Source organism: Budorcas taxicolor, chromosome 5 (assembly GCF_023091745.1).
Source record: "Budorcas taxicolor isolate Tak-1 chromosome 5, Takin1.1, whole genome shotgun sequence".
Lineage (NCBI taxonomy): Eukaryota > Metazoa > Chordata > Mammalia > Artiodactyla > Bovidae > Budorcas > Budorcas taxicolor.
In genome coordinates this window covers 157036407-157064333 of record NC_068914.1, presented here as the reverse complement: position 1 = coordinate 157064333, position 27927 = coordinate 157036407, and the positions used below count along the sequence as shown (strand labels likewise).

General features: G+C 55.2%; 2 protein-coding genes across 2 annotated transcripts; one reads left to right on the top strand and one right to left on the bottom strand.

Annotated features, from left to right (window-relative positions):
• Positions 1-78: 78 nt before the first annotated feature.
• On the top strand, positions 79-8031 carry RRP7A (ribosomal RNA processing 7 homolog A). Its single transcript, XM_052640029.1, has 7 exons — positions 79-168; positions 2063-2205; positions 4148-4273; positions 4956-5073; positions 5256-5353; positions 5632-5830; positions 6516-8031. The coding sequence occupies exons 1-7, from the start codon at positions 96-98 to the stop codon at positions 6599-6601; spliced, it is 843 nt and encodes a 280-aa protein (XP_052495989.1). The 5' UTR covers positions 79-95; the 3' UTR covers positions 6602-8031.
• SERHL2 (serine hydrolase like 2) lies at positions 7004-27927 on the bottom strand. Its single transcript, XM_052640028.1, has 12 exons — positions 27809-27927; positions 26964-27113; positions 26732-26845; positions 26338-26379; positions 25922-25941; positions 25440-25514; positions 23711-23820; positions 23225-23304; positions 16564-16598; positions 9891-9973; positions 8232-8328; positions 7004-7419 (listed from the first exon to the last, which is right to left on the bottom strand). Exons 1-12 carry the CDS (start codon positions 27810-27812, stop codon positions 7300-7302), a joined length of 930 nt encoding a protein of 309 aa, XP_052495988.1. The 5' UTR covers positions 27813-27927; the 3' UTR covers positions 7004-7299.

Genomic DNA, 27927 nt, shown 5'->3' with positions numbered 1-27927 from the left:
AGAGGGCGGGGCCCCAGGAGGCGCCGTCGTCACGGAAACGGCTACCAGCGACCAACTACAACTCCCAGCATCCCCCGCAGCTTCCGGTCGGCAAGATGGTGGCGCGCAGAAGGAAGCGTGCGGCGCGGGAATGTGATTCGGGGGTTCCAACCCTGCCCGGCTACTCAGGTAAGGGGCTCCGGGGCGCGAGGCTGGGGAGCGGCCATGCTTCTCCACGAAGAGCCTGGGGGGTCGGCAGTGGGTCAGGACCCCGAGAAGCAGTCACACGCTTGGACGTGAGCCCCAGAAGGTTCTGAAGCCCCGGGCCCCCTCAGCCCACGCGGCACCTGTTCTCGTCTGGGTTCACTTGGCTCGGGACGAGCCTAGTTTGGCCAACGCTTTCCTTGAGTGAGCACACCTCCGTCTACACTTTTCCAGGGCGAACTTGTGTCTGTCTATATTCTCCCCCCTGAGATACACCCATCCACTTATCAGCCCCTTTTTGCAATTTCTGGTCCAGCCGCCTCAGCGCTCACCTCGCCTGTTCCCCTGCCTTCTGTTTTTCACTCAGCTGCCAGAATGTTCTTTCTAAAGTCAGATTTAACTCAGATCTTGCCTCACACGGCCATCCCCGACGAACTCTCTGCAGTGACTAAAGTTAGCACGTAAAACAAAATCCAGACATCACATCCCTCCTATCCTGGCTCTAGCTGACCTACAAGCTCTGTCTTTCTGTTTCTCCGAGACAACAAGCTCTTTACACCCACAGAGTTTTTGTACTTACTGTGTCTTTTTCCTCTGAGTTCCTCAAACAGCTCTGCCCCGTTACAGGGCTTCGTGTCATTCTGGTCGAAGCTTTAATGTTACTTCTTCAAAGAGGTGGTCCTGATAGATGTCTAAAGGCCTGTGTCACCCATTACCCTGCACTACTTCACTCTGTGTGTTTCCTTCCTGTTTGGAATTTTATTTATTTTTGGCTGTGCTGGGTCTTGGTTGGTGCTCGGGCCTTTCTCTAGTTGCCAGGAGCGGGGCTGCTCTCTGGTTGCAGTGCGCCTCTCATTGCAGTGGTTTCTTTTGTGGAGCACCGGCTCTATCTAGGTGGGCATGCCGGCTTCAGCAGTTGCTGCTCCTGGGCTCTGGAGCACAGACTCAGTAGTTGTGGTGCCCAGGCTTAGTTGCTCTGTGGCATGTGGGATCTTCCCGGATCCGGGATCCAACCTGTGTCTCCTGCATTGGCAGGTGTATTCTTTACCACTGAGCCTCTGGGGAAGCCCCTGGTGGAGGCTTTAATGTTACTTCCTCAAAGAGGTGGTCCCCAAAGGCGTCTGTCACCCATTAGCCTGCTCTACTTCACTCTGTGTGTTTCTTTCCTGTTTGATACCACCTTGTTACGTGCTGACTTGTTCTGTCCTCTCACTTCACTACGTGAGCTTCCTGAGTGCAGGGCTGCAGCTGGATCCTCTCCGTGCTCTCCGTGCTCTCCGTGCCCCAAGAGGTGGTGTCTGGAAGTTTGCATCTCTTGTGACAGGATTAAAGTTTATGGGAATGCCAGCGATTATCCAAATCATCACACAGCAAGGGGCTTAGAGACTGAGAGAGATGTTAAGGCGCAAAGCGGGTAGCTCTAACCTGGCATGTAAGGCTCTCCCGAGGGAGTGAGGACCTGAAGAATGGGTGGAAGGATGAGGGCTGATGTTTCAGAGCAGCATGGGTGAGGCCCTGGCTGATTGGAGGAACAGAGAGGAGGTATGTGGTGTGGAGAGGGGAAGATGGGGTGAAGAGAGGCTACATGGGGGACCGTGGTAAGGATTTGGGGTTTACTCCCAGAGCAGCAGAGTTTGAACCTCTCTCCTTTCGCATCCCATTAAAATTCTCTCTACTACCGACTGGAGCCCCTCCTGGGCAGATGGTGTTCGTTCAGCCGTGTAGCCTGCCCAAGCATCTTGCACAGGCCTTGCTTAGGAGAAGAGCTCAGTGAAGGATGGATGGGTGGATGGGCGGACCAACAGGCACACAGGACTAAAAAGGGACAGCCTGAACCTGACTCGTGTGTCGTCCCTCCCTGTTCCCATGTTCCTTCCAGCCATTCCGATCAAATTCTCTGAAAAGCAGCAGTCTTCTCATTACCTCTATGTGAGAGAGCACAAAGTTCGAGAAGGTACCAAGTCTTCCTGGCCTCAGAAGCGGACTCTTTTTGTCCTCAATGTGCCCCCGTACTGCACAGAGGTAAACGGGTGTCTGGAAGGGAACCTGAGCCTGGGGCAGGGGCTCCTGTGGGCCCCCCACCCCCCAGTCCTCAGTGATGGGAGGGAAGCAGCTAACTGAAGTCCCGAGGGGTGGTGTCTGGAAGTCTGCATCCCTTACAACAGGAAGTTGGCATTTTAAGGATGTCCTTTTTAAAATATAATTCTCTAGGGAGCCCATAGCTTCTTATATGTTACCCAGAATTGTTTGAGTTACGTGTTTTTTCCCCGATTATAAAATTGATACATGTCCATTGCAGGCAGTATTATAGTACAGCTAAAGTCTTCTGTTGCCTAAAGCAGTTGTTGCATAACTATGTCTGCCAAGCATAATTCCACCTAAGACAGATACACTTGAAACCAAAAGTGTTAGTCATTCAGTCGTGTCCTACTCTTTGCAACCCCATGGACAGAGGAGCCTGCCTGTCCATGGGATTCTCCAGGCAAGAATACTGGAGTGGGTTGTCATGCCTCCTCCAGGACAGACGCTTGTTCTCACATTTTTTCTTGAGTATTGTGAAGGTTGTGCTAACTACTTGTGTGAAGTCTGACAACATAAACATTGTTTTGTTTTTTTTAATTGATACGCATCCATAGTAAAAAAAAAAAAAAAAGAAAAGTAGGAGAAAGTAAAATTACCTCTGAGTCTACTGTTCAGAGGTTTCCCAGGTGGTGCTAGTGTTAAAGAACCTGTCTGCTAATGGAGGAGACACAGGTTCAATCCCTCCAGGAAGATCCCCTAGAAGAGGGCATGGCAACCCACTCCAGTATCCTAGCCTGGAGAATTCCATGGACAGAGGAGCCTGGTGGGCTGCAGTCCATAGGGTTGCAAAAAGCTGAACATGACTAAAGTGACTTAGCATGCATGCAGATATGTGTTACTTTTTTTTTTCTTCACAAAAGCTATTAAATTTAGTATTTCTTTAATTTACAGAAGAGAAACTAAAGGAATTGCTGGATTTTCGATGAATTTTTTTTTTTCAGAAAAGAAATATTAATTTCTAAAAGATTCCTCTGCAGTTAAAGAGAGAAACAGTGAGAGGGGAGGATGTCATTTTTAATGTTTCCTGAAGACTACTGTATGAACAGAGAAGCACCTGGGCCCAGGTGTAGCACTCGCTGCACTTCACAGATTGAGCAAATCTGTGTCATCTGCGCCCAGACTGAAAAACAGCATCGCCCACACCCCGGAAATCCCGCTGCGCCCCTTCCCCCTGCCAGCGATAACCACCAACCTGATTCCAACAGGGGAGATTTAATTATTTCTAAATGGTGATTCAGGTAGTAAAATTTATAAAATCAAAATACAATTAAAAACATCCCCACCTATTCTGGGAGACTGGGTTCAATCCCTGGGTCAGGAAGATCCCCTGGAGGAGGGCATGGCAACCCACTCCAGTATTCTTGCCTGGAGAATCCCATGGACAGAGGAGACTGGAGGGCTACCATCCACGGAGTTGCAAAGAGTCAGACATGACTGAAGTGACTTAGCATGCATGCATTCTTGTAATAGTGGGAAAAGAAAAGTTGAGAACCCACTCCTCCTTTGGAGATCCCTCAGAGACATTGACAGGGGGAAAGAGATCTTTCAGCCAGGTGGCCTTTCAAAGGGAGCAGTCCCTTTCCGGAACAGACAAGAGCATACCCTGGGCACATGCTTCCAGCAGGGTTAGGTCATAAAGCCAAAAAATTATACCTGAATTCCATCTCCCTTCTGTCTCCTCCTTCTGGAGTCCCTTTTTACCCACAGCTTTGAACACAAAGTCAAAAAAGGTGGCCCCCTTGGGCCGTGGGGGGCTGGGGTTGTGACCTTGGTGTTGAAGAGCAGGTGGCGTGCCCAGGCCCTCTGTGCCCGCCCCGCAGGCTGGACTCCGGGGCTCCGGTGTGGCGGGAGGCTCACCCTGCGCTTCTCTCTGCCCTGGCAGGAGTGCTTGTCCCGCCTCCTCTCCCCCTGCGGGCCCGTCCAGTCGGTGAAGTTACAGGAGAAGCCAGAGCTTGCTGAGAGCCCAAAGGAGCCCCGGTCGAAGTTCTTTCACCCCAAACCAGTTCCCGTAAGCCTGCAGGACCGGGCCGCAGCAGTGAGGGCGTGTGCAGGGCCGAGCGGTGTCCCCTGCCTGTGAGGGGAACGTGGCATCGGGGGTGGCCGCGGCAATTAGGGTGTTACCTGTGGTCAGGCCCGTCCTGACCTGTGGTCTAGGAGGCCTGTCAGCTGAGCGGCCTCCACCCGAATTTGCCACGTCCTGGAGCCTCCCTGTCCGGCTCTTTCCATCGTCCTGGGGGGGAAGCTCAAAGACATCTCTGCTCCCCGCCCGAGGGGTCTCCCCGAGCACCCCCACCACTGGCTTCCCCCCGCGGAAGTTGATTCTCCCTTAGGCTCGGTGGCCCTGGTCTCCCTTCTCTGTGTCCGGGAGCCCACACCTCCTCCTGTTGAGGGGACTCTGCGGGCGCCCCCCCCGCCCCGTCTGTCCGTCCATCCCTGGCCCCGGGAGAGCACGCCCTCCCCGAGTCCCTCCCACAAGTGAAACAGGCCCCAGGGTCCACCGCTCCCTGGTGAAGACGCTGGATCGGGTCACTCTTAGCAGAAGTTGCGTAGCTAGGAGTGTGGGCACCCCACCCCTGGGTTAGTACAGCCCTTCTCCCCGGGTCCCGCAGCAGTCAGGCTGAGGGCGGGTGGGGGGCCCTGGGGTGAGACGCCCCTGGGGAAGGCTCCTGCCACTGACCTCTCTCCTCCAGGGCTTCCAGGTGGCCTACGTGGTGTTCCAGAAGCCAGGCGGCATGTCGGCCGCCTTGGCCCTGAAGGGCCCCCTGCTGGTCTCCACTGAGAGTCACCCTGTGAGGAGCGGCGTCCTCAGTCAGTACCGCGGCCCGGGCGGGGAGGGCAGCTTCGGGGGCCGCGTCTGCCCGTGTCGCCTGGCCCTCAGGGTGGGCATCCTGGCGGCCTGGGCGAGGAGATCCCGCCCCGCTGCAGGTCCTGGGGGAGCCCTGAGAGGCGGGCCTAGGAATCCCCGTCTCCCTCGCCCTCTTCCCCCTCAGAGTGGATCCGAGACTACACGGACTCGGTGCCGGACCCCGAGGCCCTGAGGGTCGAGGTGGACGCCTTCATGGAGACGTACGACCGGAAGATAGCGGAGGTGGGGCTTCCGCACGGGCGGCGGCTGGCTGGGCCTCCCAGCTGGTAACATCCAGCCGGAAGCGGTCCTCTCGCGGAAAATGGTCTCTCGTCGGGGCCGACGATCAGGGCTGGAAGGGAGCAGCGTGAGGGCACATGGTGCTGGGCGCGGAGGGAGCAGCCGAGGTGGCGGGGTGGTGCCAGGCGTGGGAGGGAGAGCAGAGAGGAGGCGGCGAGGGGCTCCTGGGGCCACAGGGTGGCTCCCAGGCGCCCGCCCGTCATGGGCCCTGTAACCTGCAGGAGGAGGCCAAGGCCAAGGAGGAGGAAGGAGTCCCCGACGAGGAGGGCTGGGTGAAGGTGACCCGCCGGGGCCGCCGACCAGTGCTCCCGAGGACGGAGGCGGCCAGCCTGCGGGTGCTGGAGCGGGAGAGGCGGAAGCGCGCCCGCAAGGAGCTGCTCAACTTCTACGCCTGGCAGCACCGCGAGACCAAGATGGAGCGTAAGGCGTCCCAGGGCCCCGCCCTTCACCCCCTGCCTGGGTGCCCGGGCCGTGGTCTTGTGGCCGCTCTGCCAGCCCCAGCTGCGTGGAGCTCCCTGGTCTGTTAGGCTGGGAGAGGGGTCCCGGGGATCTCCCAGCACCCCCAAAGCCTTCTTCCTTCACCTCGGGGTGTGTGTTGGAGGTGGAGGGGATAACAGAGGTTGTGTTTTTTTTTTTATTATTATTATTTGGCTTTGTTGGGTCTTAATTGTAGTGAGCAGGCTCTTAACTGTGATGGGTGGGTCCCTCTCTAGTTGAGGTGCCTGGGCTCGGGTAGTTGTGGCATGAGGGCTGAGTGGCCCTGCTGCGTGTGGGATCTGAGTCCCCAGCATTGCAAGGCGGAGTCTTAATCCTTGGGCCACCAGGGAAGCCCCATTGACCTGGTAGTTTCTGTCTGAAACCTCAGGCATGCCATCTCCACTTCAGCCTGCGTCCTCTGACTGGGTTGCTGCCCAGTTCCATTTCCTGGCATCTGCACCGTTTCCTAGCACAGAGGCAATGGGGGAGGCCGTGCTGAGCGCCAGCCGGGGCAGTGGCGGCTGAGGGGAGGTGCTGCTGTCCTCTCGAGTGGGGCCACGGGGCATAGCTCCCGCCCGGCCTGCCGTCTGAACCCGGCCCTGTTTCCCCTCCTGCCCTCTCGCCCCAGATATCGCGCAGCTGCGCAAGAAGTTCGAGGAGGACAAGCAGAGAATCGAGCTGATGCGGGCCCAGCGCAAGTTCCGACCCTACTGAGCGTCGCCCACCCCAACAGGCCCCGAGGAGCAGGGTGGTGACTGGGTGGCAGTTTACGGCCAGCAAGGACCCGGGGTCCTGGAACACCCGTCTCAACGGCTGTGCCCAGGCCGAGGGGCCGCTGTGTGACACCCCAGAGACCTGAGCCCACAGGGTGGGGTGAAGTACAGAGTCACCCGTCAGTTCCTGTGTGCTTCGGCCGTCCTAGGGCCCGGAGCGAGGACTTGGCCTCCGGAAGCCCCTGGCCCAGAGCTGGCTCCTTCCTTGTCCTGGGTCCCGTCCCCGTCTGGCTCCGGACTCTCCTCTCAGGGCTGACTGACTGCTGTGTTCACCCCTTCCTCCTGATAGAGAAGCCCCTGTGGGCAGTGAGACGGCCTCACAAGCAGAATACAAGAACATTTTATTTTTTATGCAGCTGGGTGGCAAGAAAGGACTATAAAAGCCAGCTGGGCCTATCTCAGGCCTCACACATACCCTCTGCCTAGTCACAAAACAGACACCATCCCACCCCCCAGAAGTCACAGATGTTGAAGTCAGAATCTTACACCCCTCCACGCCCCCACCCCCAGCTCTGCCTTAGCACTCGCTTCTGGCTGTGCTGGTCTTCGGGACCAGGGGCCTGTCCCCAGCACACTGGTCTGGGCTTGGGAGCTGGGAGTCTGGTGCTGAAGCAGGCGGCTGTAGCCCCAGGCCCAGGGCTACAGGGGGGCTGGGGTTCCTTCCTTGTTCTGTAAAAAGGAGCTGATGGCACCAGCCACCTGCTGGGGTTGGTTCATGTGGACATAATGATTGCCTGGGACTTCCAAGTACTGGAATCTCTGGGGAGAGAAGGGAACATGGGATGAGGTGACCCAGTGGAAGGCCGCCTCCCAGCGGTTCCACGTGTCCACAGCTCTGCAGGCCCTAGTCAGTCGGGGAGGGGGCAGACGGGCCTGGCTCAGAGCCAGTGGGAAAGGCCTTCCTGGGAGGGAAGTGCCCAGCCCTCGGGTTTTAGGCCATTCTGAGCTGAGGTGGTAGAGCTCGAGAGTCCAGAGGCTGCTCCTGGGTCTGGTCATCAGATAATATTCACTTGAAGAAGGAACAAGCAGCTTTTCCATCTTGCCCGGGAGAAAGGCCCACAGAGCAGGAAGAAGGACTGCACATTGCCTGGCACACAGGGGCGTCCCCTTTGTGATGACACCCAGCTGTCTGCTCAGGCCCCAGGGTCGGCTGTCTGTACTAGGTGATGCTCCCAAAATGCCAGGTGCTCCCAGGGGCCCAGGCAAACATCAAAGTCACAGCCCACGTGCCAGCCCTCCAACTTGGAGCCTGGCACCCGCTGGTGGGCCTGGTCATCTGTTCCCATTTGAGACCCCAGGAAATTGTAGAACCACTCAGTTGGGCATGGCCCAGGAGTACAGGAGGACAATAAAACCAGGAGATTCTGCCAATGAAAAGCCTGCTTTCTGTGTGATTTATATGTGATTCCAGGGACCACAGTGGAACATGAGGCCTGGTAGCTCCTGGGGTTACCTGTTAGACCTGGGCCCAGAGCAGGGGTCCCAGCGCAAGAAAAGAGATGGACAGGTGGAGCTCAGGGCAGCCTGGCAGCCCCTGCTGACCCCAGCTGCCCTGAACCCTGGGCACACACCTGTTTCAGGACAGACTTAAGTGAGCTGCTCACGAACATCATGGGCTCCCTGTTGCCGTCGTTCTCTCTTCTTATGGCATAATATCCTTCGGTTGCTCTGTAAGATAAGGGAGGTTCACCTGGGACCACTCCCTGCATGCCCTGCCTCTGCCCTGGGCTCTAGGCTCTGAAACCGGCCCAAGCCTGAGCATCCCTCTAACCTTCCCACTGCCAGGCCCTTCAAGCCCAGGTTTAGTTCAGGGCTGAGTCAGTCAGTCCCCACTGGCCCTCGCAGCTCAGCAAGGCCTGTACAAGTTTCATCTCGGATCTTCCCAGGGTTACAGCCACTGAATGGTGGAGCCAGGATCTGAACAGGCTTCTGAGTGTGCTTTTTTGAACAGCTTTATAGAGTTAACTCCACCCATTTAAAATGTACAGTTCCATGGATTTTGGTACATTCAGAGGTGAGCAACCATCACTACAGTCAATTTTAGATCCTATTTATCACCTCAACTGAGCCACAGGGGATCCTGCAATGCAGGAGGTCCAGTTCCTGAGTCGGGAAGATCCCCTGGAGGAGGAAACGGCAGCCCACTCCAGTATTCTCGCCTGGGAAACCCCATGGACAGAGGAGCCTGGAGGGCTACAGTCCATGGGGTCGCAGCGTTGGACACGACTGAGCAAATGATGGATATGGACTTGCAAGTGAATGCAATCACACAGTACGCGGGCTTTCCCGACTGGCTTCTTTCAACGAGTATGTTTTCAAGGTTCCTGCCTGTTGTAGTGTCACTGCGTTATTCCATCTCATCGTGTGGATGGAGCCTATTTGCTTGTCGGTGGGCTGACGGACATCGGAGTTGCCTCCCACACTCAGTTCATTCTGTTCTGAAGGACACTGCTGTGAGCCACTAGCACTCAGTGTGATGTGGACAGATGCTGGGATTACACCGAGGAGTGGAACTGCTGGGTCACACAGTGATTTTAGGGCTTGAAAAATTGCCAGACCTTCCCAAAGTGGCTGCGCCGTTTTACAGTCGCACAGCAGCCTGGCGGGGTTCTAGTTTCTAGCTCCTCCACGCCCTCAGCAGCGCCCGTTATCTCACCTGTAAAGTCTAGATGTCCCAGAGGGTGTGCAGCATCCCTCCCTGGGGTTGGGATTTGCCCCCCATGAGTCCCTGCCTTCTGAACCTCTGTGCTCGGCAGACGTGTCCCTGGAAGTCACAGTTCCTGCCAGGTCCCAGGTCCAGGCTGAATGCAGTGGAGCAGGGGTGGCACCTGAGCCCCCCCGAAGGATGTTCAATGGGCTGTGGGGCCCAGAGGCGGCAGATGGCCTCTGGCTGAGGATGGCGGAGGGGGGGACAGCAGATGGAGGCTCAGGGCTGGCCTGGGGATGCGCGGGGCCCGGCATGGCTGGAGGACAGGGCCAGGCGGTACTGACTGCCAGTCCCTCTACACCTGAGTGTTCCCCGCCCTCCGGACACAGACACCCGTGGAAAGGTGTGGTGCCATCCCTGCCCACCCCCAGCGCCCTCTCCCCATCCCCCTCCCCTCGCCTGCCTTCCACACACCAGCGACCGGTCGGGGGCTGCCCAGGAAAGATGGCAGAGTGGTCTCATACCAGGAGACCTGGGCATTCCTGAAACTCGGGTCTGTCTCGGGTGCTTGGTTCCAACTTACTTGATGAGCAGGACGTGGGCCTGCAGATTTTTGATGTACTGCACGAACAGCTCCCTGCTGACGAAATCAAAGCAGTGCTCCGGCTGCAGAGACAAAAAACCCCAGTGAATTCTTGCCACAAGGCCCCAGGCGCTGCTATGGGTGGAAACCCAGCTCTCTTGGGAGCAGTGGACGCCCCCCTCGGGCACCCAACCAGGACCAAGCCTGCTGCCTAGCCACATCACCACCTCAAGAGAGGCTTCACCTCACTCAGACTGGAGACTCTTGTCCCCGTAATCGTTATTCCTCCTCCTGGGCTCATGGCTGCCCAGGCAGACGGCATGTCCAGGCCCCCCTCTGCCAGGTGTGGCCACGCAACTACATGCAGAGAAGTGACCCCGGGCCACTTCAGACCGAGGTTTTAGGACTGAGGCGTGACACGGTAACCATATGTGGCTACTGAGGGCTTGGCTTGGGGCTCATCCAGCCTGAGACATGCTGTCTCACTAGATTTTAAAGACTTAGTATGAAAAAATAATGTCAGATATCTCGACTTTTTTTTAACGTTGATTCCATGCTGAAGTGACAACATCTTGGATACACTGAGTTAGAAGGTATTATGAAAGTTGACTTCACCTGTTTCTTTTCACTCTTTTTGTATGGCCACAAGAAGGTGTGACTTTAACATGAGCGCACGTCATACTTCTATTGGACTGCGCTGCTCTGGGCCGAGAGCCCACTGAGGGCGGGTGCTCGGGATTTTCTGTGTCCACAGCTCTCAGCACGCGTGTGACGGGCACGGGGTTCAGTGAGTGTGTGCCGAGTGGGTTAATTCAAGAGCGCCCCCACATGGACTGATTGTTAGTGTCTGGTTCCCCTGCAGCACACGCGCGCACACACAGCTATCTGGTCAGCCAAGAAAACGCATCCTGGTTCTGCCCTGACCCCTCCCAGCTATCTTCTCCTCAGGCTGCAATGTCCAGAAACAGAGGTCCCCCTGTCAGCCACAAGGCCTGCTGGATGAAGATTTACTGAGGACCCAGACATGCCACATGTTATTGCCTCCCCGGAGGATCAGAACGGCAAAGCAACTGTGTCTCAGTCAGCAGCTGACCGGCTTCCCAGGTGGCTCAGCGGTGAAGAATCCATCTGCCAAGGCAGGAGATGTGGGTTCCATCCCTGGGCTGGAAAGATCCCCTGGAGAAGGAAACGGCAACCCACTCCAGTATTCATGCCTGGAAAATCCCATGGACGGAGGAGCCTAGCGGGCTATATATAGTCCATGGGGTCACAGAAGAGTTGGACACGACTTAGCGACTAAATAACAACAGGTGACAGGAGATGGCGCCAGACTCAGCTCAGGCACGGACTGCTCCCCACCCGCAGTCTCTCAGTTCAGTCAGTTCAGTCGCTCAGTCGTGTCCGACACTTTGTGACCCCATGGACTGCAGCAGGCCAGGCTTCCCTGTCCATCACCAACTCCCAGAGTTTACTCACACTCATGTCCATTGAGTCGGTGATGCCATCCACCCATCTCATCCTCTGTTGTCTCCTTCTCCCACCTTCAATCTTTCCCAGCATCAGAGTCTTTTCCAGTGAGTCAGTTCTTCGCATCAGGTGCCCAAAATATTGGAGCTTCAGCTTCAGCATCAGTCCTTCCAATGAATATTCAGGACTGATCTCCTTTAGGATGGACTGGTTGGATCTCTTTGCAGTCCAAGGGACTCTCAAGAGTCTCCTCCAACACCACAGCTCAAAAGCAGCAATTCGGCGCTCAGTCTCTCAGGCTTGCCTTAATTTTGCTTCTCCCACCAGGACTGGGGTCCTGTGGCTTGATGGCCCAGACAGGCCCTCAACAGAATTACAGGCAGGTCTCTGAGGGATATCACCTCCATGCATGTCTCCAGATGTGAAAACAGAACACAGATCTGGGTTTGTGCAGTGCTTTCCTCAAAGGCAACAATACGAAGGCTCCAAAAAGCCTTTGAGGACAGCTGCTGGGCGCATCTTATCTCCTTCTGTTTTTTCTTTTCTTCTCCATCCCTCCCTTGACCTTCTTTTCCTAGTGTGCTTCCATTCCCTGATCTATATTTTTCTTTTGGAATTCAAGTGTGGGCTTCCCAGGTGGCTCAGTGGTAAAGAATCCACCTGCCAATGCAGGAGATTCAATGGGTTTGATCCCTGGGATGGGAAGATCACCTGGAGAAGGAAATGGCAGCCCACTCCAGTATTCTTGCCTGAAAAATCCCATGGACAGAGAAGCCTGATGGGTAGTCCATGGGGCTGCAAAAGAGTCAGACGACTTAGCAACTCAACAACAATAAATTCAAGTGTAACTTATAATGAAGTGCACAGACCTGAGTATTACCTCATCATGGCTTCTGACACATGGGTACATGTGTCACGGAAGGATGTAACCATGACCCCGGTGGAGGTTGGACCTGCTCAGCAACCAGCCTGCTCCCTCTGGGGGTCTTCTCCAAGGACACCACCTGTTCTGACCTCTAGCTCCCTGGAACAGTTTTGCGGCTGTTCGAACTTCATATAGGTGGAGTCATAGTGTTCTTTCTGGGTTCAGGCTTCTTTTGGTCTGTATGTGTGTTTTTCACATTCCTGTATGAATGCGTGGCAGTTTATGCATTCTATCGTTGATAGACATTTGCGTGATCTCCACTTTGGGGCTATTATGAATCAAGCTGCCGTGTCTTCTGGAGCATACACCGTTGCCGGGTGTATATCTAGGATTGAGATTGCTGGGCACAGAATTTGCATGTGTTTTCCTTCAGTAATTACTGCCAGTTTTCCAAAATGGCTGCATCAACTTACACTTCCTCCCGCAGTGTGGGACAGTTCTGGATTCTCCACATCCCCACCGAGACTTGGTATTTACTGTCACAACTTCGGTTTTAGCTGCTCTGGAGCGGGTGTGAAGGTCTCTCGCTTGGGCTTTGATTTGCGTTGCCCTAATAACTAATGGCACCCAGCACCATTCATGTGCTCATCGGCCACCAGGATGGCCTCTTTCAGAAAGGGCCTGTTCAAATCTTTCGCCAGTTTTTAAAAATGAGGTTGTCAGCCTCTAATCTTATTGATTTGTAGAAGTTCCTTACATATTCCAGATGTGAGTGCGTCCGCAAGCCTGTGTATTTATTTATTTATTCGGCTCTGTCGTGTCTTAGTTGCGACACGTGGGCTGTAGTTCCCTGACCAGGGATCGAACCCAGGGCCCCTGCATTGGTGGAACAAAGTCTTAGCCACCAGGGAAGTTCTTCTTCTTTTTTTTTTTTTACTTTTCTATTTTGATGAATAGAAATTCTAAATTTTAATAAAGCTGTATCTATCAACATTTTCATTGATTCATGGTGTGTGTGTGTGTATTTGTCTACTTAAAACATATCTGTCTACCTCAAGGTCATGAAGCCATTCCCTAATTTTTCTTCTAGAACATTACTGTTTCACCCTTCACATTTGATCTATGATCCACGGTGAATTAATTTTTTGTATATTGTGTAAGGCAGGGACCTGGGGTCATACTTTTCCATCTAGATAACCCACTGCCCGCCCCCTACTGAACTGAGGTGGTGCCTTTATTATAAGTTGGGAGAGCCCCATTCATAACTTTCATAATTAAATTCCCAAAGTATTCTACAAATTCATCCCAATATAATTTTTAACAGAAGTCAATGATTCTAAACTTCACTCAGAAGTGCGAATATGTAAGAAAAAGCAAGAAAATGTGTGAAAGAACAAGGAGAGTGGACTAGATCTGTTATCAAAACGTATTAGAAAGAAATGGGAATTAGAACGTGTGACTTGATGTGGACAAAGAGATCGATGGGACATAAAAAGCAGGGACAGGCCCATCCTAGAATTTGTCTCTTGGCGATTTAGTTTCTGCCCCAAGGGGAGTCTTCCCATCTGTGAGTGGCCCTCTCCCTTGGGCCCTGTGATGACCACATGGCTGCCCCTGCAGAACAGCTGTGGGCACAGTCCCCGAGGCTGGAAGGGCATTTCCAAACACCCTCAAAAACAAACAAACCGACTTCCCTGTGGTCCAGCGGTTAAGAATTCGCCTTGCAATGCAGGTGATGCCGGTGCGACCGTGGGTGGGGAACTAAGACTCTAAGCAGAGCAACTCGGCCCACGCACCCCGACGACTGAGCCCCCAAGACACAGTGAGGACTGCTCGTGCCACAGCTAAGAACTCACGCAGCCAAGTAAATAAATAGTCTAAAAGTTAATAAACTGGCAGGAGTAGCTCTACTACAGAAACTTAAAAACCCCAAACTGTGCTCTCGGAAGCGGACAGCTGGAACAGCAGCCTGACTCAGGCCCGGGGGGGCAGCCAGGAGACTCTCCCTGGAGGAAGACCTCTCCATCAGGGCCTCCAGGACCCTGCTGATTGGGATCAAGCCGTAAGCTCCGCCTCCCCCACCAAGAATGGGCACCCAGAAGACAAGACACAGAGAGTGAGCCCCGTGGTACGGACAGCCCTGGATAGCTGGTGGTGGACCCACTGGTGTTCCTCTGGGGAAAATGAAAATGGATCCCTACCCCTCCACGGGCTTCCCCAGTGTCTCAGCAGTAAAGAACCCGCCTGCCAATGCAGGAGACCTGGTTCGATCCCTGGGTTGGGAAAATCCTCTGGAGGAGGAAAGAGCAACCCACTCTGGTATTCTTGCCTGGGAAATCCCAAGGACAGAGGAGCCTGGCGGGCTACAGTCCATGAGATCACGAAGAGTTGGACTCAACTGAGCAACTAAACAAACAAACAACCCCTCCTTGCTTGAGAACAAATTCCAGCTGGATCAAAAACAAAACTCCGAACATTCCCATCCCCTTGGCTGATGCCCTGGTTCAGGCCTCGCGTCCACGCCTGGGCCTGGGCGACAGCTCTCAGCAGGCTCCATGGGGCCAGAATTTCCCTCCTCAAATGCTAGCGTCTCACAGTGTAGAGCATTTAACCCTCTTACACGGTCGCAGAAAGAGCCTCGTCTGTGAGCGCCGAAGTGACAGCACGGTGCCTGGTCACTCAGGACGTGACCTTAGCTAGTCTTCACAGCCGCCCCCCAGGAAGGCATGCACAGGGGCTGGCACCTCCTGGCAGCTCACCAACTGGCTGCGTGAATGAATAAACGAACGAATGCCTTTTCTTTCTACACACAAGACAGCCAAGGCTCAGAGAGGGTAAGTGCCTTGCCCAAGGTCACACAGCCTCTCTGTGGCAGAGATGACTGAGTTTCTAGAGTACTCCTGTCACACACCAGGCTGCTTCCAGGCTGCCTGCCACTTTCTGAGGCCTTTAGTTGGCTTGTTTTTTGGCCACACCCTGCAGCATGCAGAACTTCCCCAGCGAGGCATCAAAGCTGAGCCCTCAAGTGTAGATTCATAACTACTGCACTGCCCGCGAAGTCCTCTAAGGCCTTTTGTTAACCAGTCCCCCTCTCTCCTCTTTCAGTCTTCAAACCCTCCAGCAGGAACGCCCCTCAGATGCCCAGAACCGACTCCAAGGCCTCACCTGTATGGTCACAATTACCTGAGCGTCCTTCCCTTCTCCATCCCACTCCTGGGGCCCGGCACGGCCCACCTGCTCTAAGGGACTTCTGACCACGTCCTCCCCCAGCTGTCGGCTGGCTTGCCCTGGAACTCCTATTGCCCTTCCAGTCATTCTAAATCCATCTAAGCATTTGTAACCATTTGGCAACCCACTCCAGTATTCTTGCCTGGAATATCCCATGCACAGAGGAGCCTGGTGGGCTACAGTCCATGGGGTCCCAAAGCAGCAGACACGACTTTGCAACTAAACAACGTGTAAACACCTAAACGATGAAAAAAAAAAAGCCCTAGAACAAAAGTCTGTCTTTGTAGAATGTCTGTGTTTGTCTGTGTAGAGTGTCTTTCTTCCAGACACTCGTAAGGAAAGAGATGGAACTGCAAGTCTGTCCACAACACGGCTGACAGCAGGCCTTGCCTTCATGGATGAATGGTATATCCATATTTGTTGTTGTTTAGCTGCTAAGTGGTGGTGACTTTTTTCAATCCCATGGACTGTAGCCCACCAAACTCCTCTGCCCACAGGACTTCCCAGGCAAAAAAAAAATCTTTCTCAGGCAAAGATCCCATGGACTGTAGCCCACCAAGATCCCCTGTCCACTGGCATTTCCCAAGCAAAAATGCCATTCCCTTCTCCAGGGGATCTTCCTGACCCAGGGATCGAATCCATGTCTCCTGCACTGGCAGGGGGATTCTTTACTTCTGAGCCACCAGGGAGGCCCACGTCCATGTTACTCAGACACAAAAGGAATGAAATTCCGACACATGCTATAACACGAGGGAACTTTGAAAACATTTATCTACGTGAAAGAAGCCAGACACAAAAAGTCACACATTGTGTGATCCCACTTATACGAGGTGCCTGGAGGAGTCAACTGGGAGAGACAGAAAACAGTCTGGCAGTTTCCAGGGGCTGGGGGAGGAGGACGGGGGAGGTGGTGTTTAGCGGGTGCAGGGGTTTCATTGGGGATGATGAACAATTTTGGGTTGGTGACAACTGTACAACATCGTGAATGCATTTAATGCCACGAATGGTTTGAAAATGGTTGTTTATCATGCTATACAATATATCTCTTACTACCATAAAAAAGGAAAGAAGTGGACAGGCACTGTGACGGGTCGGGAAGACAGTAGCACTCACCCAAGTGATCCTCTGATCTCTGTTCAGCCACACACCTGGGAGGAAGCAGAAAGACGTGGACTCAGCACCGCCGGTTGCAAGTGGAGGGGGGTGGAGACACAGCTCAGTTCTCCAGGGACCCTGGGTCCTTCCAGCCAGGGCTCATCACTTCAGTCTGGGCCCGCAGGGACCACCCTGAGTATCCTCTCGGGCTTCCTCAGAGCACAGCTTGCCTGTAGCTGCCCTGCTATGGACTGGAGTGGCCCAGGCAGGTGCCTCCAAGCCATCCTGGAGGGAGCAGAGTGACGGTGGCAGTGGGAACAGCTACCCACCTGGCATCACAATCTCATCTCTGGGACCCCGAAATGTTCACTGGGATCTTTACGTACCAGGAAGCACCAAAAAGCTAAGAGGAACGTCATCACTTGTTGGAGAGAAATTGAGCCAAAAAAGAAAGGTTGTGTGTCAGGGGGAGGTCTGGGTGGTCCCAGCCCCATCTGGGTTCTCTGCCACAGTCCCTACAGGGGCCACCTATCCTGTGTGGCTCAGATGGCAAAGAATCTGTCTGCAATGCAGAAGGCCCGGGTTCGATCCCTGGGTGAGGAAGATCCCCCGGAGAAGGAAATGGCAACCCACTTCAGTATTCTTGCCTGGAGAATCCCATGGACGGAGGAGTCTGGTGGGCTACAGTCCATAGGGTCGCAGAGTCTGACACGACTGAGCAACTAGGCACAGCACAGCACAGTGACATGCGGCCCAGCAATTCCCGCCTGGGCAATGTCCCCTCAAGAAAGGGCGGCGGGAGTCAGGACGGCAGCCGCCATCAGCTCATATAGCCAAACACTGCCATCACCAGTGCCCATGTCCCCAGGGTGAGTCACAGCCACCTCATGCCAGCCTAGGAAACTCTCCAAGACCAGTAGGAATTAAATCAACAGCTGAAAAGAAAGAAAGAAGTGGAAGAACGTGAAAAGAGAAAGACAATTGCTGAAGAAAAGCACGAGGGATGGGTTCAGAAAAAGAACCCATTTTTTACAGTGGGGATTCTTATCCAGAACCAGCCTTTTCTAACCCAATTCCATGGAAACCAACTCCTATGCCTCCCCCTAAAGGAGTGAAGGATCTCTCAGGAAAGAAGGCTAAGAGGCCGTGATGAGCCAGCCACACGAGTCATCCACTCTGGTAGGGCATAAAACTAGAAGTAATCTTTGCCTTGGAACTCTGTGCAGAATACAAAGATAACAGATGTGGGAAATTACATGGCTTCACCTGGAGCTATTTAATTTAAAAATCAGAATTTTTTTTTTTTTTTTTACCACTCAGTTATTAGTAGGGCAACATTTTGATGAATCATTGATAAGTTCAAGTTTTCAAATTTGTATACGGAGTCCTTAGAGTTAATTGAGGACTCTAAAAATGAAAACATTTTCATTTGTATAAATGCTTCAAGGTTGATCTTGGCATATTGTTTGGCAAGAAAAGTGACTGAATATCTAACAATCATTTGTATTTAGCTTATATTAAAACTACCCTCTAATACCAATAAAACCAACAGTTTTTCCTGTGTTCTTTCATACTTAAAAAAAAAAAAAGAAAAGGCTCCAGGGTGTCAGGGAGGGTACAGAATCTCAGAGCCTGGAGGCAGCCTGATCTGAGTGGTGCAGGGCCTGAGTAGGGGAGAGAATACAGTGACGTGGTCACCCCGCAGACGTGCTGCCGGAGAGAAGCAAGGCTGTTCCTTCCTTTGCACCCGCCTTTGCACAAACACCACGCTCCCAGCCAGGCCTCCGGGACCTTCCTTCACGCCCAACCTCCCTGCACAGATGACCGCAGATGACTTCTTTCTCTCTGTTGTCCCCAGAAATTTCTAATGCCTTCTGTCATCTACCGCCTGTGCTTCTTTCCTCTGCTAGGTCACAGCTTCCATGAGGACAAGGGGATTATCTGGTCTCTTTTTTGTCCACAGCTGATTTTTTAAAGTATTCTTGCCTGCGCTGGGTCTTCGTGGCTGCACTTGACTTTCTCTGGTGGCGGGGCCTGCTCTTCGCAGTGGTGTGGGCATCTCACTGCCGTGGCTTCTCTTGATGAGGAGCGCAGGCTCATGGGCTCAGCTGCCCCTCGCCAAGTGGAGTCTACCAGGATCAGGGATGGAACCCGTGTCTCCTGATTGGCAGGCGGATTCGTAACCACTGGCCCACCAGGGCAGTCCCATAGCTAATTGTTGGTGGGGGTTCTTAGGCATTCGTGACTCGAAATGCTTGGAAGGAGCATGTAATCGGAAGGCGCTCTGGTCACTGCACTACTAAATCACTGCTGTCTGATGCAACCACGGCCGAGGCCGCTGGGCCGCCTTCAGCTCTGGCCACGACCTCCCTGCACAGATGACCGGCTCTGCTGCACGTGCAGGGCTGGAGCTGACCCCTGCGTCTCCTGGCCTCCAGGCTCACGGCCCTCCTCCCTCCTCCAAGCCTGAGCTTCTGCTGCTCAGAGGATGTGAAAAGACTTAAAAGGGGGGGTTTATCTTGGGGGTGGGGTGACCCCCAAGGTATTGAGGACCCCACAGTGCTGTTTTCTCTGCCCTGAGGCCCTGCCCCGCCCTGAGGTCGTCTTCCGTCTCTTCCAAGCCTCGCCTCCAGCTGACCCCCGCCCCACCTGGGCACCCCCGCCCCACCTGGGCACTCCCGCCCCACCTGGGCACTCCCGCCCCACCTGGGCACTCCCGCACCTGTCTGCTTTCCTGCCTGCCTCTCCTGTGACAGTGACCTTTGTGAGGGCAGGAACGGTGTTTCTCAGACTGGTGGGCCACAGCAGATGTCACTTAAATAAGAAGTCCAAGCTCCAGGTCCAAAAGCAAGTGGCCCTGGTGCTCCTGGTTGTGAAAGAGACTGGCGCGTGGTGTTTTCTCAGTGAGATTCCAATCCCACAGTCACCGCGTGCCAGCAGCCATGAGGAGGGCTTTGTGCCAATTCACCTCATTTAATTCCCTCAACAACCACACAGAGGCAGACGCCAGCATCTGTTTTACTGGGAAGGAACCAGGGAGGGCTGAGGTTGAGGTCAGCCTGGCGGCTGGGACCCCTCAGGCTGGCCCAGCCCCTGACTTGTGAGGGACGCCTCCTCCAAGGGTTTAGAAATCCCTGGAAAGTTGCATGAAATATACATTTTATAAGAAAACAGTTTTGAAGGCAGATGTTATGAGAACCCTAGACTCCCCCCTTTCTTGGAACAGCCGATTGTGCCGTGGTGATATGATACAAAGTATTTTTGAGTCCTGCTCTTTGGCTCCTGGCCAGCGCTCCCCAAAACTGTCCCTGCCTAAAGCGTCATCTTTTGTCCTAACACTTGGTCTCTGGCAGAGAACTCCTAAATCCCTTGGGATTTCCTGGGCAATAGGAGTGTCTTTTGTTCAAATGGGGTGATCCTGGGTGGTTCTTCGATGGCTTTAGGGTGGGGGCTGGTCACCAGGAAGATCAGGCCATGAGTAGGAGCTTGGAACTTTCAGCCCCACCTTGGTCCTTTGGAGAAAAGAGAGGGACTAGAGGCTGAATTGGGAGAAGGAAATGGCAACCCACTCCAGTATTCTTGTCTAGAGAATTCCGTGGACAGAAGAGCCTGGTGGGCTGCTGTCCCTGGGGGCGCACAGAGTCAGACACGACTGAAGCGACTTAGCATGCCTGCATGCATTGGAGAAGGAAATGGCAACTCACTCCAGAGTTCTTGCCTGGAGAATCCCAGGGAGGGGGAGCCTGGTGGGTTGCCGTCTATGGGGTCGCACAGAGTTGGACATGACTGAAGCGACTTAGCAGCAGCAGCAGCATGCCTATGGGGTAAAGCCCATAGAAATCTCTGCGTTTGGAGAGCTTGTGCGAGGTGTTGGGAAGGTGGCACACCACTCCCCTTCTCTGCGGGGACCTGCCAAGCTCATGGACGCAGACACCCACAGGAGCTGGGCAGAGTGGGTGCTGCGCCCACCAGCACATGGTGGGGTCTCCGTCCAGCTACTGTTGCCTGTGGGGAGGGTGTCACCAGCTCTTTGCGTTTTTCAAAAGAAAACCTCCCTGATGGTCCAGCAGCTAAGACTCTGTGCTCCCAACCCCGGGAGGCCCAGGTTCGATCCTCAGTTAAGAAACTACATCCCACACTCCACAGCTAAGAGTTCGCAGGCCACAACTAAACATCCCGCATGCCATAACTAAGACCGGCACAGCCAAACAAATGAACAAAAAGAAACTGGAACTCTGCATTTTCACACACAACCTTTCTATTCTAAACACAAGCGACCTGTTCAAAATTCCCCTCGTGTCCAGTGTTTGCGTTTCAAGTGTACAAGTCAAACAAATCACGCTTGCAGCCCCAGGGCAGCCCAGCTAGTGACCGAGTCAGCACCGCAGCGGCCGGGTGCTGACACGGGACTGTCCATGGTCACGAAACCACCCGGAGCAGGGCTCTCCCCACCTCACGCCAACAACTGAGCTTGCTTCTAGACAGCCTGGGCCAGGGCTATGACAGGAACACGGATAAGAAGCCAATAAAATCGGAGCTGACCTCCCTCCTCGCCCTGCTTGCTGCCTCCTGCTTCTCCCAGAAGCCCAATCAAGCTCCTGCCTCAAGCCTTTCCTGGAGGTTTCCCTGCATCGCTGGGTTCAGAGGTCACCTTCTCCACGAGGTCAACCCAGGCCCTTCTATTGAAGAGAGCAAAGGACCAGCTCGGCCCCAACTCTGGCCTCCCTTACTTGTTTTTTTTCCTAGAGTGCTCTCATCTCAGACTCTGGGAAGACTTGGGGAGAACGACGGGGCCACACATGGGCCAAAGAGCGCCTGAGGCCACCAGAAGCCGGGGGGAGGCTCAGATGGCCCGTCACAGCCCTGCCAACAGTCTGATCTTGGCTTCTGGCCTCAAACTGTGAGAATAAATATCTGCCGTGTAGACTGCCCCATCTGTGCGGCTTTGTATCGGCAGCCCTAGGAAAGAAACACACATCCTGGGGGGTTGGGTTGGATGATGGGGGTGTGACCTGCTCCAGAATGCAGTGGAGGGCTGTCAGGGGGTCAGGACTCAGGAAGAGCCTGGAACACGAGCTCCCTGGGGTCACCCTGTCTGGTTGGGTCTGGGAGACTGCTTGGTCTGCTTGTAGGTTAACCCAAGGCCTCAAAGGGCCACACTGCCACAGAGGGGCTTGTCCCAACACAGCCGTCCAGCCGCCTGCCCACTGCCCAGGACGCCTCTCTTCTCTGCTCCCACCCCCTTGACACCTGGCTCAGCGTCTGCTCACCGTCTCATGTGACCCCGGGCTGCCCTAATCGGCTTCTCCAGCCTCGCCAGGCACCCCGTCTTATTCCAGATTAGCCCACTTCTGCCTCGGGGCCCCTCCAGTCTGCCATCAGGGGAGCCGGAGCCCATAGGCCTCTGCACTCCACCTCCCTTCTCCATGATGGATTTGCAGGGAGGGGCAGATATGGTGACCAAGACAAGAACAGGTCGCCAACCCACTCAGGGATATTCCCCTTGACCTAATGGTGGGTTGGCAACTTCTGAGAAAAACTACAGCACAGCAGGCACTTCCCCGGTGGTCCGGCGGCTAAGGTACCGCGCTTCCACTGCAGGGCCCCAGATTCTATTCCCGGTTGGCGAGCTAAGGCCCCACATACCCCACCATGTGGCCAAAAAGAAAAGAAAAAAAAAAAAGACAGCGTAGCCGAACTTTGGCTTCTCTTGAACAACTAGAAATTCTGGCCACCTGAGTCCCCACGTGATGGCCACTGGCAGCTGCCCTGCTGTCTCCATTCAAGGTCCCCATCACTTCCCAAGGCCCCACCTCTAGCAGCTGGGGTAATTCCCCAACTCCTCCCCGAGGGCACTTGGACTTTGGACTCTGGCCTCATTTGGTTCTTCATAAACTAAAGTCACCTGGGAAGGTCTAGGAGTCCAGAAGAGCTTGCCCACGCTCTCTGAGCTCCTCGGGGAGTCATTGCCAGCGAGGGCACTTGTGGATGGCGTCCCCTGGGGTCGTGCCAGCCAGGTGTTGGCTCTCACTCACCACCCTCGGGGCTGGGCACAGAGCGGACTCTGGGTAAAGGTTTCCTGATTGAATATATTGGGAAATAACATGCAGAAAACACAGGCCTGATGCTGCCCTGAAACCAAGGTGCCACCAACTCAACTTCTCCATTCTGAAAAACATCTTAAAAGTCGCCTGCCCCGTGGGGGTCCTCTAAGCCTCGCCTTGGACACTGGACGCCCAGCACACCGGGTTGGCAGAGCAGGGCAGCGTTGTGCCTCGACAATGAGCCCCCAGACCCCTGACTAAGTTCCCCATAGGATGTGACTTTCTGGGATGTGCGGCAGCCGTCTGACCTAGCACATGCTTGGCCCATCTGAGTCTCCATTTCTCCTGCTTTAAATGGGATGAGTATAGGGCAGTGGCATGGCAACCCACTCCAATATTCTTGCCTGGAGAACTCCATAGAGCCTGGCGGGCTACAGTCCACGGAGTCGCAAAGAATCAGACATGACTGAAGCAACTTAGCATGCTTAAGTCAGCAGGAGCATTAAAGGAGGTACTTTTGCGAAGCGCTTAGGATCACGCCTGTTCCAGAGCAAGCAGCGGTAAAGCTTAGCCACTGTCATTCCTCAGAAAGGACAGTGCCCATAAGCAAAGGCCTTGGACAGCGAGCCCCTTACCCGTGGCCACCTGTGTGGTTCCTCTCTGCAGGAGATGCTTCCCGCACGCCTCGCCCACGTGGCTATTGTTTTTCAGGAACCTGGGGAAGAGGGCACACTGGATGCCTGGGGCGGGGGTGGGGGGCCAAGCGAAAGAAGAGGAAGGTGGGGAAAGGCCACCGGCCAAGGACATGCGCCTGTACCAATGGGGATGTTTGTGTCAGTGTTGTGTGAGTGTGTGTGTGTCTGTGTGTGTGTGGGTACCAGGAGTGGCAGAAAGCTTGTGGAGGGGTGGGGCGAAGGGCACAGCTACAGGGTGGGGTGAGTGAGGGCAGACAAAGTCCCAGCCGGGGCGGCTAAGGAGCGCCAGGTGAGCACACAGAGAAACAGGCGTGCTGCAGATTTGGGACTAGGAGACGGAGCTTCCTCCAGGCCCGAGACCTCCCCCCTTGGTGGTCCATAGCTTCCCCAGGTCTCCGACTCCCACTGGTCCCACCCGCCACTCACCCCTGCAGCATCTCTTCCGGGCTGACCGCCTGCGCGGGCTTCCTGGAGGCCTCCACCTGCAGCACATGCTCTATGGCCCTCCGCTTGCAGGTCAGCAAGTTGTCTATCTCCTAAAGGAGACGTGGGTTCTGATGGGTGGGCAGGGACCCACTTCCTCGCCCAGCCCCACCCTCCACTCAGCGGCACACCCTCTTAGCCCGAGAATACTCTGAACCCGAGAGCGACAGGGCACCGGATCAGCCCCTGCCGGTCAGCCCTGTGACCTGGAGCAAGTTGTCCGCCTCGGTCACAGCTGCCCAGCCCAGCCTGCAGCCCGGGAGAGCTGGAGGGGTCGGGCTGAAGACGGAGGGGAAGAGAGAGCTCTGTTAACTGCCAAGTGCTTTGCAAAGGTGCACTATTAGGGTCCAACTGAACGGCAAGTTCATCTGTTCTAATTGACACTCTCACGCTACATGGTGGAGAGGAACTTGCGGAGGGGGTACAACCTGGAGGGAGCCTCCAGTGCACCCATTTCCAGCCCAGCTCACTCTCAGCACGGCCTGGCCTCATCCAAGGCCCACTGCCTGGAGCAGCGATGGGAAGTGACACCTCCATCCACCCCGGGAGGAGCCAAGGGTCACCAGAAATTCCCGAGGAACCCCCCTGGGGCACAGTGTTTGTCAGCTCAGTGGGTGAAACCAATAAAGACGCCAGAGTGGTGGTTACCACGGTCTCGGAGATCCTCACTGTAACCCACGAGCTCTCCACTCACGCGATGCACTTATTGAGTGCTTACTGTGTGCCAGGATTGGGTGTGTGGTGGTAAAGAGACAGCTGTGGTTGTTGCGCTTACGGAATCTGTGGACATCTTATGGACAAGAAAACTGAAGCTGATAAAGGAGCTGTGTGAGGCTAAGCCCTCGGGAACAGAAAGACTCTTGTCAGAGCTGGAGGGTGCCTCCACATCTTCTAGTCCGGGGACCCCAATCTTCCTGGTACCAGGGACCAGTTTTGTGGAAGACAAGTTTTCCTTGGATCAGGGTGGGGGAGGGAGACGGTGTTAGAATGAGTCAAGCGCTTTACACTTACTGTGCACTTTATGTCTATTATTATTACAGCAGTTCCACCTCAGATTATCTGGCATTAGGTCCCAGAGGCTGTGGACCCCTGCCCTAGTCCAACCTCCTCATTTTACAGGTGAGGAAACTGAGGCCCAGAGAGGCAAAGTGACCTGCCCAGAGTCACACAGCAGGGAAAATGGCAGAGCCAGGACTCAGATATAGAGACAACCCTGGTGGTCGTCATTGGTGGTGCTGGCGAGAGGGGTCAACGCTTTGCCCACCAGTCCACACTCAGACCTCATGTGTGCAGTTGTGCAGTGCGTGTGCACCGTGAGGGCACTTGAGTGCCGGTGCCCCCGCCCAACTGTGCACCCCTAGGGCCTCCTCAGCCCACTGCCCTCCCCTCTCCACCCCTGCCGTTGTGATCAACCTGGCCTTCTGCAGACTCCAGGCCACAAGCAGGGCCTCTGAGGATGACACAGCCCGTGACCCTGTTCCCTGTCCAGTCCGAGGGAATAGGTAGCACCACTCTGCCTTTGGGGGCGGTGGGAGGTGGATCCCTGAGCCCTCTTGTCCACCGTCTTCCACCTCCTCCTGCCTCCCTGGTATCCGCTAAGGCGGCAGGGCTGAGGACACTATCTGGGACCCGGGTACCCCAGGGACACCATGTGCGCAAGCCCCGTCCTTACGTTCATGTCCAGGGCAAATGGTGAGGAGTCCAGCAAGATGAGTTTATCCACCATCTCAGGGAAGATACAGGAAAACTATGATGCAACACCGAAGAATGGAAGCATGAAGAGGGGAGGAAAAGGAGACGGTCTCAGACTGTCCCCTGGGGACACTGGCGTGCGGGTGGGGACAGGGTACTGATCACTGGGCCACTGGGAATCTCCTATCCTTTCAAGGCACCTTTCTCTCCCCTCCTCCCGACCCAGCACCGACCCCAGTGATGGCTGGATGCTCCAGGGTTCTCTGCAGAGGGGATGGGCAGTGGAAACACTTAACTCCATCAGGAATGTCCTCACAACAGTGATTATCATGGGTACTTCCAAAGGAAGCTGGCACAAGCCACTAATGCGCTGCCTGGGGCTCACTACCCCTTCCTGCTCCTACTCTCCCCATCCCACCGGGAGGAGGGGCCAGAGGTGGTCACTGCAAACCATCTACTCACCATTCCACCCACAGTGCCACCTGGGGGGACAAAAGAGTAGTTGGCGGATATTCCCCAGCTCTCCGAGTCCTACCTAGACTCCTTCCCAGAGGACCTACCCCCAGACAGGCCACCCAGCTCTTGTCTCCCACCAGCAGTCGGGGCTCTGCATTCACCATCAAACTTGAAGCTCCCTCTCTGGGGCCACGTGGCCCCTGCATCGGACCTGACTCTGTTTCCCTTCTCAAATCAGGAGACAACGGCCATCCATGGGGCCACCTGTCCCTTAGGGGGTTGCCTGAGGCCACTGGGCATGGTGCCCATGGGTCAGTGTCTAACGAACTCCTTTATATCTCCTTGCAGTTCCCAGGGGCTCAGGGAACCTATGTACTAGTCCTCTCCCTCTCAGCCCCACTGCTGGAGACCAGTGCACTCACCAAAACTGTGGCCCAGGATGGAAAACCGGTTCCATTTCAGGGCTGAAAACACATGGAGCCAGGTCAGGGTGGGGCCAGCCTCCGCCACCTGCCCTCGGCCCCGCAGTCCCTGTCCGCAGTCCCTGTGCCCTGGGATGCTCCACTCAGGAAACACCCTGAAAGGGCCCCCACTGCCACTGAGGGGTTGGAACTCATGAGAAGAAGCTATCTTTCTCCAGCTTGCACAAAGTCACCCATGAGTTGCTGGCAGAATTAGGGCCAGACCCCAAGGCACTCTCAGGCCAGCGTTGCTTCCTGGCCATCACATCCCACTCACAGAGCACCTCCCCAATTCCCTACCCCACCCCACCCCCGACCCCTACAGACAAACACATAGGCTCTGTCTCTTGCTCACCTGCTGCAACTCTCCGGACCTCACTCACAAAGTTTTGATGGTAGTATGGGAAACCTGGGCTGTAGTGGGATGAGAGCCCATGACCCCCGAAGTCCATGGCAACATAATAAAAGTCTGAGACAGGGGGAGAGGGTGGGGGGGAGGCATCCAGGTCAACCATCTCCCCCACTTCTGATTCTCCTACAGACCCCGATGCCTCACCCCATGGTTTCCCTTCAGCCCCCAGACCCACCTTTTGGGAGAAGAGGGATGAGTCTGTCAAAGGAGTTGGCATTGTCCAGCCAGCCGTGAAGGCAGAGAACAGGGGCAGCTTGATGGGAGCCCCAGGCTCTGGCCGCAATGTGGCCCCAGGGAACAGCAAGCTTCAGCTCTGAGATGAGACCTGAAATAAAGAGCCGGATGTGGGTGTGTGGCTACCTGGAGGAGGGAGAGGTAAGCTGGGTCCACTGGGTGAGGAAAAACCTTGGGAGGGGTTCACAGTAGAATTTTCTAGAATAAGTTGGGGGTGGGGGTTAGCTAGGCCTGGGCTCTGTAACTTATGGCCATGCGACCTGGAGCAAGTTACTAAAACCTCTTGACCCAGTTTTCTTTCCTGTAAAACTGGAGTAAACAGAGTAATAAGCAATGGCCAAGGTTTTCTAAGCCTTCGTGGACCCCATCTCCCCACATCTTCACAATAAGTTGGAGCACTCTCGCCCTCCCTTCCCAAACCCAGAAGCCTGAGGCACAGGGAAGTGCAGTCCACGCCCTAGGTCACACAGGGGCAATCAGGTGGAGAGCGGATTCAGCGCGGGTGGCACGACCCCAGACCCCTTGCCCTGACGCCCGGGGCACCGGCCCGCTCAGGTCCGGCTCTCTCCTCCATCGCCAGGGCTGACCTTTTCACCCGCAGGCGCTCCTGGCCAGGCCTGAGACCCGCGTGCCCCCAGAGCCCCCGCCAGTTTGCATCTCTAACTTGGGGCCCCCGGAATCCTGAGAGACCAAGTGCGACCAGTTCTCGGGGCCCCACCCTCGCGCCGGTGGGTGGCCTCGCCCATCCCACTCCGGTCTAGGGAGCCCGGGACTGCGGAGCCTCACCCATCGTTCGCGTCCCAAGGTTGCACGGAGGCCGTTCCTCCAGCTAAGTCTCCCCCGTGGGACAGACACCTCCGTTCTGGCTCTGGCTCCTCGGGAGCCGGCCCTGCCCCGGCCCCGGC